Source organism: Geotrypetes seraphini, chromosome 14, assembly GCF_902459505.1.
Source record: "Geotrypetes seraphini chromosome 14, aGeoSer1.1, whole genome shotgun sequence".
Taxonomy (NCBI): Eukaryota; Metazoa; Chordata; class Amphibia; order Gymnophiona; family Dermophiidae; genus Geotrypetes; species Geotrypetes seraphini.
The window spans coordinates 73,883,904-73,902,235 of record NC_047097.1 but is presented as its reverse complement, the minus strand read 5'-3'; the positions used below and the strand labels follow the sequence as shown (position 1 = coordinate 73,902,235).

At 40.5% G+C, this 18,332-nt stretch overlaps 1 protein-coding gene across 1 annotated transcript in view; it reads right to left on the bottom strand.

Moving 5' to 3' along the window:
- Nucleotides 1-2,396: 2,396 nt before the first annotated feature.
- The window catches only part of SMAD3 (SMAD family member 3), a 115,276-nt gene continuing 99,340 nt past the window's right edge, over nt 2,397-18,332 (bottom strand). The window contains exon 9 of the mRNA XM_033920990.1: nt 2,397-3,391. Within this exon, the coding sequence (XP_033776881.1) occupies nt 3,268-3,391 (124 nt within the window). The 3' untranslated portion in view covers nt 2,397-3,267. The remainder of the gene's footprint in view (nt 3,392-18,332) is intronic.

Sequence of the window (18,332 nt, the reverse complement as noted above, 5' to 3'; positions counted from 1 at the left end):
AGTCCAATGTGCTCATTTGCCTAGGGTTAATCCGCCTCATAATCCTTCAAAATAGCATAGTTACTTACCGTAGCAGGTGTTATTCGGGGACAGCAGGCAGTTATCTTCATCCACGGAGCCCAGTACGGACAGTATGAAAAGTTTTAAGAAACTTCACGACTGCCTGCACCGTGCATGTGCGACTGTTTTCCCGCCCGAGGCTCACAGCACCTCAGTTCCGTTATCAAGCTAAGAAACCAACCAGGGGAAGTGGGAGGGTTCTGAGAATATCTGCCTGCTGTCTCCGGATAACACCTGTAACAGTAAGTAACTGTGCTTTATCCTAGGACAAGCAGGCAGCACATTCTTACATATCCCTAGCTTTCTACAGAGGGATGGAGGGAGAGTTGGCCTTTAAGAAAATAAATTTGGTAAAACTGCATGGCCAAAGCACCTGTCTCGTCTGGAATATGATTCCAGACAGTAGTGAAACATGAACATGTGAACTGACGACCAGATTTCATCAGTGGGAGTGGAATGCAGGAACACAACTGAAGCTGCCATAACTCGGACTTTGTGTGCTGTTATACGCCCTCTGAGCTGCAGTCCAGCCTGAGCATAGCAGAAGGAAATACAGGCTGCAAGCCATGTGGAAATAGTTCTTTTGGTTACTCTAATCTGTTGGGATCAAAGGAGATAAACAGTTGAGAAGATGTCAGGTGAGACTGAGTCCTTTGTAAGTAATAAGCTAGTGCTCGTTTGCAGTCCAATGTATGAAGAGCTGCTTCACCAGGGTATGAGGCTTCGGAAAGAAAACTGGAAGCACAATCGATTGATTGGCAAAAATTTTGGATGGGTGTAGAGAACTACTTTATCATGGTGAAAAACTGTAAAAGATGGGTCTGACACCAATGCTTGAAGCTCACTCACTCGACGAGAAGAAGTGTTGGAGATTAAAAATACCACTTTCCAAGTGAGCAGAAGACACTGGCTCAAATGGAGGCTTCATCAGTCTGGTGAGAACAACATTAAGATCCCAAACCACTGAAGGCGGTTTGAGAGGTGGTTTGATGTTGAAAAGACCCTTCATAAATCTGGAAACAAGAGGATGAACCGCAAGAGATTTATTGTTGACTTGAACATGGAAAGCACTGATAGCACTAAGATGAACTCTGACTGAAGTGGTTTTAAGACCCGAGTTGGATAAATGTAGAAGATATTTCAACACTGAAAGTATGGAGGATGATGAAGCACCTTGATGATGAAGATCACACCACGCCAAAAACTCAACAATCTCGACACAGACAGAAAAATTACTTCAGCTAAATTGAACTCAATTGTCACCGAGATTATCAGGAAAAAAGAAAGAAAAAAGAAAAACACGTGAAAGGGGGAAGGCAAACTTAGACTGAACAAAGTCCAGCCAAACAGTACTTCTTTGCTCTGCAGAAAACGAAGAACTGAGGTGCCACAAGCCTCAGCGGGTGGGTAGGCAGTCACGCATGTGCGGAGTGGCCAGTCACGAAGTTTCTTAAAACTTAAACTGACAGTTTATTTTTTATACTGTCCGTACCGGGCTCTGTGGATGACGTCACCCAAATGTAAGAATATGCTGCCTGCTTATCCTAGGATAAACAACCATAGAAAAGAACACAGTATAATGTAATGCATGCCACAGGGGGAGCCACACTATAGAAACCCTGAGCTTGCTCATTATAATGTCTTGTGTAGCTAAGTCTGCTTTTAATAAAAAATAGGAAATGATGGCAGTTTTGCAAGCATAGAAGAGTACATGAATACAGAATGTCCGGTGCAGTACTCTGAGAGACTCCCAGGAAAGATACTTGGGAGTACTGGTAGACAAGTCAGTGAAGCCATCCGCGCAATGCGCGGCAGCGGCAAAAAGGGCAAATAGAATGCTAGGAATGATTACGAAGGGGATCACAAATAGATCGGAGAAGGTTATCATGCCGCTGTACCGGGCCATGGTATGCCCCACCTAGAATACTGCGTCCAGCACTGGTTGCCGAACATGAAGAAGGACATAGTACTACTCAAAAGGATCCAGAGAAGAGCGACTAAAACAGTTAAGGGGCTGGAGGAGTTGCCATACAGTGAGAGATTAGAGAAACTGGGCCTCTTCTCCCTTGAAAAGAGATTGAGAGGGGACATGATCAAAACATTCAAGATAATGAAGAGAATAGACTTAGTAGATAAAGACAAGTTGTTCAGCCTCTCCAAGGTAGAGAGAACGAGAGGGCACTCTCTAAAGTTAAAAGGGGTTAGTTCTTCTTCACCCAGAGAGTGGTAGAAATCTGGAACGCTCTTCCAGAGGCTGTAATAAGGAAAAACACCCTCCAGGGATTCAAGACAAAGTTAGATAAGTTCCTGCTGAACCAGAACATATGCAGGTGAGGCTAGACTCAATCAGGGCACTGGTCTTCGACCTAAGGGCCACCGCGGGAGCAGACTGCTGGGCACGATGGACCAATGGACCACTGGTCTGACCCAGCAGCGGCAATTCTTATGAGTTTAATCTTCTAGTTTAAGGGCAAAACTTTCTCAATAAATTACATTTTAGAATATTTACTTGTGCAAACACTGAAGAAAGCTTCCTTGATGTTGCAATACTGCTTCTCCTGAATATTACTGAATCAGTCTATAGTGAAAGGAAAGAACATCTTCCAGCTCAGTACAGCTCATTCCAATCCCGTATTAATCAGTCAAGAATGTTATAGCAATTGTATTTATCTTGCTCAAAAGGCAATCATGCTTGTGGACCATTCCTTCTTCCCATCCCAGTATTTTGCCAGTAAAGATAATGCAAGACTAATCCTCGTCTAACTACACACTGGAAGACTTCCTCAATCTTAAAACCCACTTGACAAAGACAGTCCACATCCTAATCCATTATTTCTAGCAAAAGTTTGACTCTGCATTAGGGTACCTGGAAAAGTGTTTCAGACATAGGTACAGAGTGTTACATTACAAAAGGCTTTTGTGTCGGCCACAATATAGAGGAAGAGTATTTACCTGTCAAAAGTACAATCTAATTTACTGATACCAAACAGTCTGAAATTCTTGGAACCAAAGTGCAGTTGTTTCTATAAAGTGACTAAGTGTACATCTAATTTCCACAACTGCCTGGCTTTGTAGTTTGTTTTATAAATACAGGATGCCTGTGAACACCAGCTTTTGCTTGGCTTTTATTTCACGTATCGCTTTGACAAATGGAGTCCATTCTTTCCATTCTGTGTGTATCTTTTTCCCCAAGCAAGATATGTTCATTTAAGAGACACTTGTACAGCGATGAATGGGGGAGCCCATTTGGGTCAGAACCTTGTCTAGCCATTGCAGGGGCCCATTAAGGTGCAGTTCAATCCAGCAGGGTGTGCTTGTTACTGTCTGGCGCCTGAAAGAAAACAAAAACAAGCAAGTTTGACAAAAAGCTCTATATACATAGTGAGAGAGATTCTGGTCACCAGTGCATTCTTTCTTGCATAGATACAACAGTCTTGCAGGTAGAATGAATGGCAAGCTGTGTTATAGAGACATACTGCCAGCCGTAAAAGCTACCGTCTCTTTTAATGATGACATATTATGAGAACAGAAGCTGGCTGTGACAAAGCACTTTAGCACTCCAAGGGAAACATCCAAAATGTCATTCTTGTAATATACTGGGGGTCGAGCACTAAAACTGAGGACTTTTCAGCTGCCTTAGTTTTGCTTATTACTGTGGAACTGCTGCTTTTTACACTATAAAAATAATTTGAGTACACCGATAACACTTTCTCAGCAGAAATAGGTTTCCAGCAAAATAATTAAAGTAGGATTAAAATCAGCAGAGCTAGAACTGAAAGAGTGGAAATGAATTTGCTGTTCCTGGAGACCCCAGGCTCATTACCCTACCCATTGCTCACTGTGTGACCTTCAGAAAGTCACTTAACCTCTCTGTGCTTAAAGAAACCATATTGGATCAACAGTAAAATATCAGCCTGTCCATTTGCTGGTCTTTTAGCTTTCTTTCTGTCTTACTGCAAGCTGCTGGTTTCCCCTTTTTCCTCTAATTGTGCTACCTTTGCCCAGCAGGCTTTTCTTGCTACTTTAGGCTTCCAGGTCATTGGAACTTGCCTCCTTTAGGGTCTAGGGTTCATAACATTCATTTGCAAATCAACTGAGAATTTTGCTCTTATTTTCAACTTTTAGTTCACTTAGCCTAGTCCTTGCAGTGGCTGTTCTGAACCTGAGGCCATGCTCTGGGGCTCTTGTGATTGCAGGCCCCAACTTCAATCACTAGGCATTACTGCTGCAAATGGCTAGAACTCCTTCTTCCCTAGGAATTGTGAATACTACTCCTATAATATCCCCAACCCAGAGAGCAAATAACCCGAACTAAGGACAATACCCAGGTTCTGCCAAATGGCAGTACACACCACCACCATCAGCATTGATTTGGCCTCACATGTAATATCTAATATGCTTCAACTTAGTTTTTGGAAAAAAAACATGGTAAATGTGGCAGGAAAAAGCAAAGGACAGCAAGCATATATTCTCACATGTGGGTGACATCATCATGTGGGTGTAAACCGCTTAGGTCTGAAAAGCACAGTTACTTACTGTAACAGTTGTTATCCAGGGACAGCAGGCAGACATTCTCAACAGTGGGTGACATCACCTACGGAGCCCCGCAGCGGACAGCCTCGAAAGCAGACTTGCTTGAAGATCTTTGTAAGAGCTTCCGAGTGCTTCACTGAGCATGCGTGAGTACCTTCCCGCCCGAGTTAGGGTGCGCGTCTCCTGTGAGGAAACTCAGTTCAGATACCTAGCTAAGAAGCCAACCAGGGGAGGAGGATGGGTTGTGAGAATATCTGCCTGCTGTCCCTGGATAACAACTGTTATGGTAAGTAACTGTGCTTTATCCCAGAACAAGCAGGCAGCATATTCTCAACAGTAGGTGACCTCCAAGCTAAGCATAATGGGATGGAGGGAGAGTTGGCAAGTTAAGAAAAAAGATTTTGCAAAACAGATTGGTCAAAATGGACATCCCTTCTGGAGAAAGTATCCAGACAGTAATGAGAGGTGAATGTATGAACCGAGGACTAAGTGCAAGCCTTGCAGATTTCCTCAATAGGAGTTGATCTGAGGAAAGCTACAGATGCTGCCATAGCTCTAACTCTGTGGCCCGTGACTCAAACCTGCAGAGGGAGACCAGCCTGAGCATAGCAGAAAGAGATGCAAGCAGCCATCCAGTTGGAGATGGTTCGCTTCGAGACAGGATGCCCCAACTTATTTGGATTGAAGGAGATGAAAAGTTGTGGGGCTGTTCTGTGAGGTTGAGTGCATTGCAAGTAGAAAGCCAAGGCATGCTTGTAGTCCAAAGTATGGAGAGCCACTTCTCCAGGGTGAGAATGAGGCTTTGGAAAAAATATTGGAAGAACAATAGATTGATTGATGTGAAATTCTGAAATAACTTTAGGTAAGAATTTTGGATGAGTATGGAGGACCACCTTGTCATGATGGAAAACTGTTAAAGGTGGATCCGCAACCAAAGCTTGTAACTCACTGACTCTTCGAGCAGACGTGAGGACAATCAGGAAAACTACTTTCCAAGTAAGGTATTTGAGATGAGCCTTATCAATTAGTTCAAATGGAGGCTTCATCAATTGAGCCAAAACAACATTGAGATCCCAGATCACTGGGGGTGGTTTAAGTGGTGGATGAACATTAAAAAGTCCTTTCATAAAGCAGGAAACCACAGGATGTGCAGACAGAGGTTTCCCATCAAGAGGCTGATGAAAAGCAGCAATCGCACTGAGATGGACTCGGATAGATGTAGACTGAAGTCCCGAATGTGATAAGTGAAGTAAATAATCCAAAACAGAAGCCAAGGAGGTAGACATTGGCTCCATATGGCGAGTGGAACACCAAGCAGAAAATCTAGTCCATTTCTGGCCGTAACATTACCGAGTGGATGGCTTTCTGGAAGCTACCAAAATATCTTGTACAGACTGAGAGAACTGTATAGAGTCTATTAGGTTGAAAGGTACCAAGCTGTTAAGTGTAGAGACTGCAGGTTGGGATGTAACAAGGATCCTTAATTCTGAGTAAGAAGAGAGGGAAAAACTGGTAGAAGCAGAGGTCTCCCTGGTGCTGAGTTGAAGTAGAAGGGAGTACCACGGTTGTCTGGGCCACTGAGGAGTTATCAGAATCATGGTGGCATGTTCTGTCTTGAGTTTGACAAGAGTCTTGAGAATCAGAGGGAATGGAGGGAAGGCATGGAGAAAATGACCCGTCCAATCCAGGAGAAAAGCATCTGCCTCGAGACGCTGGGGAGAGTATATTCGAGAGCAGAACTGAGGCAGCTTGTTGTTGAGAGGAGATGCAAAGAGGTCTATCTGAGGGGTCCCCCATTGAGCAAACACCTGACGTAGAGGCGAGGAATTGAGTGTCCATTCGTAAGATTGCAAAAGACGACTCAATTTGTCCGCCAGACAGTTGTGCTGACCTTGAATATATGCAGTTCTGAGAAAGATGTTCTGATGGATTGCCCAATCCCACAGCTTCAGAGCTTCTTGACAAAGGGAGTGAGATCCTGTACCTCTCTGTTTGTTGATATAGTACATGGCAACTTGGTTGTCCGTCTGGACAAGGACAACGTTGTCGTGAAGAAGGTGTTGAAAAGCTTTGAGAGCATTGAAAATCGCTCTGAGTTCCAACAGATTGATGTGACAAAGATGGTCCGCAGGAGTCCAATGACTTTGGGTACAGAGTCCGTCGAGATGGGCTCCCCATGCATAGGTTGACAAGTCTGTTGTGAGAACCTTCTGATGAGGGAGATTGTGGAACAGCAAACCTCTGGAAAGATTGGAAGAGAGCATCCACCAGTGGAGAGACTGCTTCAACAAAGGAGTTACTGTAATTTGTTGAGAAAGCGGGTCGGTAGCTTGTTGCCACTGAGATGCCAGGGTCCACTGAGGTATGCGAAGGTGAAGTCTGGCAAAAGGAGTCACGTGAACTGTAGAAGCCATGTGACCGAGCAGAACCATCATTTGTCTTGCTGAAATTGATGTGAGATGAGACACTTGATGGCAAAGGCGAATGAGGGTATCCTGACGTGATGGAGGTAGAAACGCTCTGAGCTGGACAGTGTCTAGAGTGGCCCCAATGAATTGGAGAGACTAAGATGGGGTCAGCTGGGATTTTGGAAAGTTGACTTTGAACGCCAGACTTTGGAGGAACATAGTCTGTTGGGTTGCTGCAATAACCCCTTGTTGAGAAGGGGCCTTGATAAGCCAGTTGTCCAGGTATGGAAAAACGTGGAGACCCTGGGCTGCAGCCATTACCACCAGACATTTCGTGAAGACTCTGGGGGATGAGGCGAGTCCGAAAGGAAGAACTCTGTATTGTAGATGAAGATTCCCCACCCTGAATCGAAGATATTTGCGAGAGGCTGGATGAATTGGGCCTCTTTGAGATCCAGAGAGCATAGCCAATCTCCCTGATCCATCAGGGAATATAAGGTTGGTAATGATAGCATCCGAAACTTCTCTTTGACTAGAAATTTGTTGAGGGCTCTGAGGTCCAGAAGGGGTTATTGCAGCGACCCAACAGACTATTGTGTTCTTTGGGACTAGAAAATAACGGGAATAAAAGCCCGTGTCCCGTTGGTTTAGAGGAACCTCCACGACAGCTCGAAGGTGAAGAAGAGCTTGAGCTTCCTGAAGAAGAAGGGGAATTTGTGACAAATTGGAAGGACACTCTCTTGGAGGGCGATCTGGAGGCACTGAAGAAAGTGAAGTGAGTATCCCTCCCGAAGGATGGTGAGAACCCAGAGATCTGAGGTGATCATCTCCCACTGGTGATAAAAATGGTGAAGACGACCTCCTATGGGCAGAAAAGAATTGTGATGCAGGGAGGTTGGCATGCTCAGAATGGGAATGTCAAAAAGACTGAGCTGGTTTAGTCGCAGCAGGAGTCTGAGCCTTCTGCTGTCGTTGTTGTTGTGGAGGCCTAGGCGAAGGCCTGGAGAAAGCTGGTGTCATTTTTGGGGGATAACGACGCGGTGGTTGTTTGTATGGCCGAGCAGCAGGGGTCTTAGGCTTCAGCTGAATCAAGGAAGCAAAAGAGCGCTCATGTTCAGAGAGGCACTTTGTAGCAGCTTCAATAGTCATCAAAGAGTTCATTCCCCTGGCAAGGCAAGTTGGCTAGACAATCCTGCAGATTGGGATCCATATCAACAATGCGGAGCCAGGCAAGACGGCGCATGACTACTGCAAAGGCCGAAACTCTAGAAGAGAGCTCAAAAGCATTGTATGTGGCTTGCAACATGAAGAGGCGAAGTTGAGACAGAGTTCTGATGATCTGTTTGAATTCTGGAAGACTTTGTTCCTCAAGAGCCGGGTAGAATTTAGGCAGTAATTTGAGGAAATGGTTGAAATAAGCCATGAAAATGTAGTTATAATTGAGAATTCTGTTAGCCATCGTGGAATTCTGCGGCCAAACTTGTCCATGGTACGACCCTCCCTGCCTGGAGGGACCGCAGCGTAAAGCTTAGATGGATGAGCTTTCTTTAAAGAAGATTCCACCACCAAAGACTGATGGGATAATTGAGATTTCTCGAAGCCTTTGCAGGGTATTGTGCGATACCTGGATTCCAGCTTGGATGGAATGGCTGTAATGGAATAAGGAGTTTCCATATTCCTTAAGAAAGTTTGCTTCAATACTGGAGTCATAGGAAGCCTCAAGGTCTCCTTGGATAAATGAGTCAACTCCATGTCAGCCAAGTATTCAGGTGTATACTTGGAATCAGAGTGGAGATCCAGTTGAAGAGCTTGTCCCATGTCGAAGATGAACCTGGCAAAAGAGGCAGACTTCGAGGTTGAGGCATCTTCCGGAGAAGGAGTGCGAGACCGAGGAACTACTGAGTAGGAGGGAGAAGCCTCTCTGGAATACTGAGACAGAGGCTCAGAGTCGAGGCGCACAGTGATTGAGGAAGCTGCACTACCTGCGTGAGGAGGAGTGAGTGAGTGTTTGCGCTTCAAAACCCTCGATGGTGAAATTCCCGGGGTTCGAGGAACAGAGTGGGTTGAGGCAGGAGGAGAAGGCTCCCTCGGAGGCGGTATCGTTAGAGGAGTCCTCAACCTCGATGGACTTCGAGGAGAAGCAGCCGGTGTAATAGCTTTGCGAGACTTATGTTTAGATTTGGAAGAAGTCTCAGTAGCCTTGGATAGACAAGGCATAGAAGTCTCAGTATCCAAAGAAGGCGAAGGTTTCTGTTGAAGAGGTGTCTTCTGACGAAGTTTGGAAGCGAGATGCCTTGAATGCCTCGAGCGATGCTTCGGTCAAGATGGAGGAGACTGTGTCCGAGGAGTAGGTGAAGAGTCACTGGACGAGAACCGGCGAAACTTCCAAGGCTTGCCTCTAGGTGCTTCCACCAGGGTCTCAGACTGCCGCTCAGGCTGGCTCACATGAAGCTGGGTCGAGGACGGGAGGAGTTGAGCCATGACCGAGGAAATCTTCGTGGTCAGAATGGCTTTTAAAATGTCCTCGAACATAGGCACCGAGACAAAAGGATCAGGTCTCGAAGATGCAACAGTGCGCTCCAAGGAGGGCGACCTCGAGGTTGAGTATTCCCGATGCTTGGAGGCATGCTTAGCTGGAGGTCTAGTTGAGGCAGGTAGGCCGGTAGATATGGCCTGGGATACCTGTGACTCTGGAGGCTTCTTAGAAGTAATACCTGAAGGAGAGACAGGAGACTTACCCGTCGAGGTCTTCAGAGGAGGTGCCGCCAAGGCCTTCGAGGCTGAAGGAGTTGAGGTCGAGGCGTTGGTGGAGGCAGAAGCTGGAGTCGAGGTCGAGGACTTAGAGGTCGAGGCAGTCCCCGAAGCCGAGGTCGAGACTTTGTCAGCCAGCTGGTCCATCATGCCAAAAAGTTGAAGAAGTTTGGCCGACAAAGGGCCCGAGGTTGGAGGGTAGCACAGCGTAAACAAGCGTTGGAACAATGTTCAGGACCCAGACAAACAATACACCGACTATTGGGATCGATGATTGAAAGGGTCTTGTTGCACTGGCTACACTTTTTGAACCTGGTTAGAGGTTGGGACATAGAAAAAACGAAGCCCGACATACCGAACGAGGTAAGTGGCTAGGCCTAGGCCGGAAGAAAAAATAAAAGTCTGTTGTTTTTTTTAAAAAAATATGGTATGTTAGAAAGAAAAGAATAACGAAACGCGAGCACAGCGACTAATAAAATAACAAAAGCCGCGGTGAGAGAAGGCAATGAAGGCTGCAGAGCTAAAGAAGAGAACTTCTCGGCTCCACGGAAAATTTTGAACTGAGGTTCCTCATAGGAGACACGCGCCCTAACTCGGTCGGGAAGGCACTCGTGCGCAGTGCAGCACTTGGAAGCTCTTACAAAGATCTTCAAGCGAGTCTGCTTTTGAGGCTGTCCGCTGTGGGGCTCCATCGGTGATGTCATCCACTGTTGAGAATATGCTGCCTGCTTGTCCTGGGATAATATGCTGATATGGTATAACAAATACTAATAAAACATTAACATAATACAGACACTACCAAGTGCACTATCACTTTCAATTTTTAGATAGTGCCCATACCGCATGCATGCTGTTTTTTTCCCACCTATCAGCAGATCACGGGACCATCAATTGAATACCAAAGGTAAGAAGCCAACTAGAGGAGGTGGGTAGGTTGTGAGAATATATATCTGCCAAGCAGGTCGAGAGAATATATAACTGCTGTCCTCAAAGAACAACTGTTTTCTCCGAGAACAAGCAGGCTAATATGCTCACATATGAGACTCCCAAGCTGCTGGATCATGACTCTGGATGAGGATAGTGGACACACAAACATGATCCTGGCAAAACCCAAGAGGGTTGGAGGGAAAGTTGGTGCTCAGAAAGTAAAAAGAGTCTTCAGAACTGCTTGAGCAAACCGACTGTTTCTTCGGAAGTTTTGTTCCAAACAATATGAGAAGCATGTATTGAGAACCAAGGGACCACTTTGCAAGTGACCTCAATGGATGCAGAGCAGAAATGAGCTATCGAAGCAGCCATAGCTTGAACATTGGGGGCTGTTACTTAGCCCTATAGCATCAACTCAGCCTGAGTATACACAAAGGAGATATAGTCTGCCAGCCAAGTGGAGATGGTTCTTTTGGTAATGGAAACTCTGAGTCTGTTAGAGTCAAAAGCCACAAAGAGCTGAGAGGATCCTCTATGAGGTTTGGTCCAGTCCAGTTAGTATGCCAGAGCACATTTGCAATCCATGTGAAAAGCTGCCTCTCCAGGAAGCAAAGGCGGTTTTGGAAAGAAAACAGGCAGTAATATGGACTGGTTGAAGTGGAATTCTGAGATGAGTTTGGGCAGGAATTTTGGATGAGTTTGGAGTACTACTCTGTCATGATAGAATCTTGTATAGGGAAAATCAGACATAAGAGAGACATAAGTGCTTGAAGTTCACTCACAAGGCATGCAGTCATGAGAGCTATAAGGAAAATGACTTTCCAAGTGAGATGTTTGAGAAAGCAAGTTGTAAGTGGCTCAGAGACATCATAAGAGTTGATAGTAGCATGTTAAGATCCCAGCAACAGGTGCAGGCTTGATAGGTGATTTGGTGAGGTAAAGTTCTTTCAAGAATTTGGCTACCAAGGGACGAGCATATAGACATTTTGGGGCACATTCTATAAAGGACGACCGATTGTAGGTGGCAGTAGGCGTCCTACTGCTGTCTAAGCAGTCAAATGGGACACATATTTAAAAAAAATAAAAAAAACACCCTGAGGCAGGCTGCCTGGACAAACCAATTATATGGGTCACAGCCTGAAATAGTCTGATTACATTAAGAACACTTCTTAAAGCCACTCAGTACCTTTTTTGAAATGGAAGGGAAAATAGCCAATGCAAAATTACAGGGTTCAATGGCTTGAGGAGCTCAAGTAACTAGGATTGCGAAAACAGTAGATACCCCCGGAGGAAAAAAAGGGCTGAAAGTGACCCCAAGGCAAAAAATGAAAAATTGACAAAAAACCTTTTGAAATTGATGGCAAATTCTATTTACAGAAACATGGTGTGGCCATGATCCCCAGTGTAGCCAACCTGTATGTAACCCAATCTGAAGAAACTTATCTATATAATTCTGAATGGTTTACCCATATTTGTATGTGAATCAGATACATTGATGACATCTTTTTGATCTGGACCCACATGAAGATGTCTCTTATTTAGTTCAAGAATTGGCACAATACGCTCCAATCATTATGCACAAAAAATAAGCACAATCAAGATAAACAGTAGAGAACTATTTAAATTAGTGAACACGTTAACCGATACTGCTTCTATAAAGCAATCAAGTAATGAAAAATCTCCGTCTGTTGACATATTAGCAGAATTTTTAATAATAAATATGCCGCAGACAGGGAAAAAGCAGGATGAAAGGAAGCGCAGTTATGAAGTGTCATTGTATAATGATGAAAATAGTTTCAATCAACATCTGAATTTTTGAAAGTATTGATGGATAAAAGAAAGAAGATGAATTCATGACTGTAACTGATATGATTTCATTGAAATTTCATAGTGTCAATTGATAAATAGCACAGAGAGATGGTTGGAAATAATTATTTTGAATCAGATATTTTTTCTGTGTGTAGAATTTAGTTTCATAGGCTATATTCTATTTTACTTATGGAGTAACTTTTTATAGCAGCAAAGATTGGATTGGAATATTGAATGGTAATGAATATTAATTTATAATGGGTGCTAATATCCTTAATACAATATCCTTTCATATAGGGAATTTAATTTGAATATGTTTAATGGAATATTCATTGTTTTAAAGGTTAGGTCAAATCAATTCTTTGATGAAGTAATATGGAATTAGGGAATATTGGAGAATTTTATTTAGATAGGTTACAAGGATTTAATGAATTTTAGATATGGGTATTGATTTAGGAAATGAATTTATTAATGAAAATTTCATGTAGTAAGCCTATAGATAGATTGAAGATAAATGAGAGTAATGTTTCTGGATATTTATTGCTTTCCTCATTAATTAATATTTAAAACAAAAGGGAAGATATGTATTTTTCATGGTAAATAAAATTTGATTTAATTTTAATTTTTTAATTTTAATGTTTATTTCATAGAGGTAATTAATTGATGAATTTTTTATATGAATTGAATTTATTTTTAGTATATGACTTTATCTAAAATGTTGTTTTAAAGATGGTCTTTACGGGGTTTATTACTGTCTGATCTAATATGTGTGTCATCAAGTTTACACTATTATTAATTATTTGGGGGGTAGGATTGGGAGGGGATAGGGTTGGGGGTAAGTGGGATTGATGGAATATGGATTGATGGAATGAATTTTTAGTAGTAGATGGTGGGATGTATTTATCAGGTGTGATGGTGTCTGATCATTTCATGTGTATCAAATTTATAGGTGAGTTTTTAAATGACATTTTAAATGGATTTTAAGGTTTTTTCTTTAAACGTCAATGGCCTAAATCATCCAGTGAAGAAGAAGAAAATATTAAATTTTTTACAAAAACAAAATGCGGATATATATTTTATCCAAGAGACGCATCTGTCATTAACAGAAACTAAGAAACTAACAGGAGGTTGGGTTTCTAAGTGTTTTTTTGCCCCAGCAGTAGGGAAAAAGGCCGGGGTTGCTATTCTAATAAGTAGGAAATGTTCAGCGGACTTTCAATTAGTAGCTGTGGATCCTTTAGGAAGATGGGTACATATTAAAATGATTATGGGAAATACTGCCCTGGATTTATTCAATATGTACGCTCCGAATTCGAATCAAATGGAGTTTAAAAAAAAATATTCAACAGTTGTTACTACCACTGGCTGCTACTAATTTAGTGGTGGCTAGAGATTTCAATGCTGTAATGGATCCAATTATTGATAAAAGGCCAAGTAGAATTATGAAATCATTAGGGTTAGATAATTTAATACAGTCATGTGATTTAGTTGATATATGGCGTATTCTTCATTTTAATGATCGAGAATTTTCATTTTGTTCACAGGTCCATAATTCATTTTCGAGAATTGATTACATTTTTGTTTCCAATAATATAGTTCAAAGAATGCAGTTATAGATCCTATAATTTTATCTGATCATGGTGGTGTGTGGATTGAATTGCAATTTGGTGAACAAGAATGTCCAAAACCATTGTGGAGATTTGATAATGGTTTGCTTGCTGACTTAAAATTTGTTGAAGATTTAAAGTCAAAAATGAGTGAATTTTTCCACATTAATTCTGCTGATGATATAAGTATTGAAACGTTGTGGGATGCTTTTAAAGCAACTATGAGAGGAAACATTATTTCTTATTCGGCATATATTAAAAAACAACTTAAAAAGCAATTTTATGATTTGGAAAAAGAAATTAAGATATTGGAGAATAAATTAATTAATAGGTGGGAACAATATTCTTTACAAAAATTATTAAAAGTAAAAGCCAAATATAATGAGATAGCTTCCCAATTTGTAAGAAAAGATTTATTTTCTCAGCAAGCTCAATATTATGGTAACTCAAATAAGGCAGGAAGATTATTAGCAAATTTTCTTAAAGTAAAAAAAAGGAAAACTAAAATTATTGCAATTAAGGATATACGGGGAGGTTCACACACCGGAAATGATCATATCTTGAAGCAATTTCTTTCTTTTTATAAGGATTTATATTCTTCTGAATCTTATGAAAATAAAGAACAAGATGGTTTAGAATTTTTAAATTCTATTAATGGACCAAATATTCCTGATCATATAAAAATAAGTTTAGAAGATCCTATATCATTGAAAGAATTAGAAACAGCATTGAAGTCTCTTAGAGTTGGATCCGCTCCAGGTGAAAATGGATATACTGTTGAGTTTTATAAATCATTTCAAAGTGTTCTTATGCCTTATCTATTAAATTTATATAAATATCAACTGAATAAAGGTTGTATTAAAGGTACTATGGCTGATTCTTTAATTATTGTTTTGCCAAAACCAAACAGAGATTCAACTTTGGTTTCAAATTACAGGCCTATATCGTTAATAAATGTAGATGGAAAACTTATTGCAAAAGTATTGGCTCTAAGGTTGGCTAAAGCTCTTCCTTTTATTATTGATACTCACCAAACAGGATTCGTTGCTAAGAGACATTCTTCAAATAATACCAGATTAGCTTTTCACACTCTAAATTTAACAAAAAGTATGAAAGATCCAGCTTTTCTGATATCTTTAGATGCAGAGAAGGCTTTTGATAGAGTTGAATGGTCTTTTATGTATCAGGCTTTAAAATGGTTTGGTATAGGTCTGGTTTTATTCAGATGATTCAGACATTGTATAGCTCTCCTGGTGCAAGATTATATATTAATAATAGCATGTCAGATAGATTCAACTTGCTAAGGGGAGTTAGACAAGGTTGTCCTTTATCTCCTTTGCTTTTTGATGTTGTCCTGGAACCTTTGTTAATAGCCATCAATCAGGCAAAGGGGATACGAGGTATTCCTTATTCGAATTGGGAATTTAAACCCTCTGCTTATGCAGATGATATTCTGCTTTATTTGAGAGAACCAGAAACTACTATTTCATGTTTACTTGAATTAATAGAGATGTTTGGAAAATTTTCTGGTTATAAGATTAATTGGAGTAAGTCTGAAGTTCTCCCGCTTAATGTTCACTGTACCAAAGGTTTATTTGACCATTTCTCATTTATATGGAAAGAAGAGGGTTTAAAATACTTAGGTATTACCATTAAAAACACAATAGAAGAAACAGTGAAGGAGAATGAAAAACTTTTATTTAAGAAGATAACAGAGATGTGTGAGCAATGGAATCCTTTACATCTTTCTTGGTGGGGAAGAGTTCAAACGATCAAAATGATGATATTGCCTGTGGTTTGTTATCAAATGAGTATGATACCAATTTTTTTCCAGGGGTCATTTTACAAAAGGTTAAATGGTAATCTTACTAAATTTGTTTGGTTGGGTAAAAAGCCTAGAATTGCTTTAGTATCTCTACAAAAGACAATTATAGAGGGAGGGGTAAATTTTCCAAATTTTTATAGGTATCATCAAGCCTATATTTTAAGACAGGGTATGTATTGGATCCTCCCAGATCTCATGGAAAATGTACCGGATTGGTTGTATTTGGAATGGCGGCTCCTGTTTCCTTTGCATTTGTCTCATCTTATTAGTATAAATTTGCCCAGGAAATATAAAAATAATAGAATTTTGTTGGATACTTGGAAGACTTTACGTTATATTAGTAATTTATCACCAGACCCAATTTCTAAATCGTTAAATCAATCCATTTGGGTAAACTCCAAGATCAAAATTGGCAGGTTTAAAATCGTTTGGAAGCATTGGATTATTGCAGGTATACGGACTTTAAATGATGTGATTATAAATGGATCATTGCTTAGTTTTTCACAATTGCAACATAAATTTGGTTTAAATAAATCACAAAGTTTTAAATGGTTGCAGTTGAAGCAGGCTATTCAGGAAGGGTTCCCTGAATGGAAAGTTCTTAATTCTCAGTATAGTTTGGAATTCATGTGCTTTCAGGCGGATTTCTTGGGCCACCAAGCCGCACAGTGGTATAAATTGTTATATGGATATTTGAATAAAAAACAAAAAACTGTTCTTAGGGATATTTGGAGCATTGAGCTTGGGCACCGAATTTCTGCCTCTCAATGGCCACGTTTTTGGTCTTGGAGAATAAAAACTACAAGGGCAGCATCTATGAGAGAGACTTGTTTTTTTTGGTTCCATAGAGCTTTATGGACCCCAGTTCGTTTACAGAAGTTGGATAGTTCAAGGTCCAATAGATGCTGCCATTGTGGTTTAGAAGCTGGGACATTAGATCATTTGATATTTTTCTGTCCCTATATAAATACCTTTTGGAAGTTAATTTGGCCCCAAATTAATTCTTTGTTAGAAAATAATGTTGGCCTTTCATATGATACTGTATTATTTGGTACATCAATGAGATTTAAAAGCCAAATTTCAGTGAATAATAATAAACTTTTATTAATATTAACAGGGGTTGCCATTCAGCAGATTACAGGAAATTGGAAAGATTATACTAAACTAAATTATACTTTTTGGTGGAATTCAGTATGCCATATTTATAAAATGGAAAGGGTGCTTGCTATACAACAAGGTAATTATAATAAGTTTAAAAAGATTTGGGGGCCATTGATTATTTATTCTAATGATCAGACATCTTAAACACCTCAGTATTGGAAAAGATAGAGGGAGGGTGAATGATAAGAATTGATAATTGTTAATTATTAGTATATGGGAGGGAGGGGTGGGATTCTTTTATATTTATGTATTTGGAAGATTACAAATAAGATTGTCAAGTGATTAATTAATATATTTCTGATGGATTATTGTACATTTGTTGTAATTTTTGAAAACGAATAAAGATTTATTTAAAAAAAAAATACAATTTGTACTTTAAGGGCTACTTTACAATCTACTAATGATCTTCCCCATTGTCAACCAGTGCAGCTGAGAGAAGGTGTAAGGGCTGACATGTACTGGAATGAATCTGACATCCCAGATTGGCAATAATTTATTAAGTTGTATAACAAATATGTTAAGTCAAGCTGTTTATTAGATACGGGTTCTTCGACAATTATGAAGAAGGCCCCAATTACTTTTAAGGCAGATTTGTTCAATTCGATTAGTTATTTTTTGATTAACGGGCTATTTCCAAATGAGTTGGGTCATACTTTGGTTTCTCCGATCATAAAGAATCATAAAGAAACTATTTCTATTAAAACAAATTACAGACCCATTGCAAGTATACCTTTATTTCATTTTTCTTGCACACAGGTGAAACATTGGTGTGCGGCCAACAGTGGTTTTGAGATACACCACTGGTCTTAATGGGGCCAATTATGAGCAACAAAGCTTTCTTTTTCTTTTTGGGGGTAGCGCTCTTTAGAGCACATGACCTCACACTGAGGATTCACATATAACATTTAATAATTTATTTTTGCATTAACGTTGTGTTTGGTGCATCCTATGAGAGTTATCTCCTTATTTTGTTGGCTTTGGAAATGAACCAAAGTCAGGTAAAATATGTGAGCACAATATAAAAAACAAACTATGAGAAAAATAATGAAAAATATGTATGGGAAAGCACAAAATATAGGTTAAAAGCTTAACAGGCTGAAGAAAGAACTTCTCAGCTCCATGGAAAATGAAGAACTGATGGTCCGCATGCAGTATGGGCACTGCCCAAAAAATTTAAAGTAATACTTAAATTGGTAGTGTTCATACCAAGTTAGGTGGATGATGTCACCCCACATGGGAAAATATTATGTC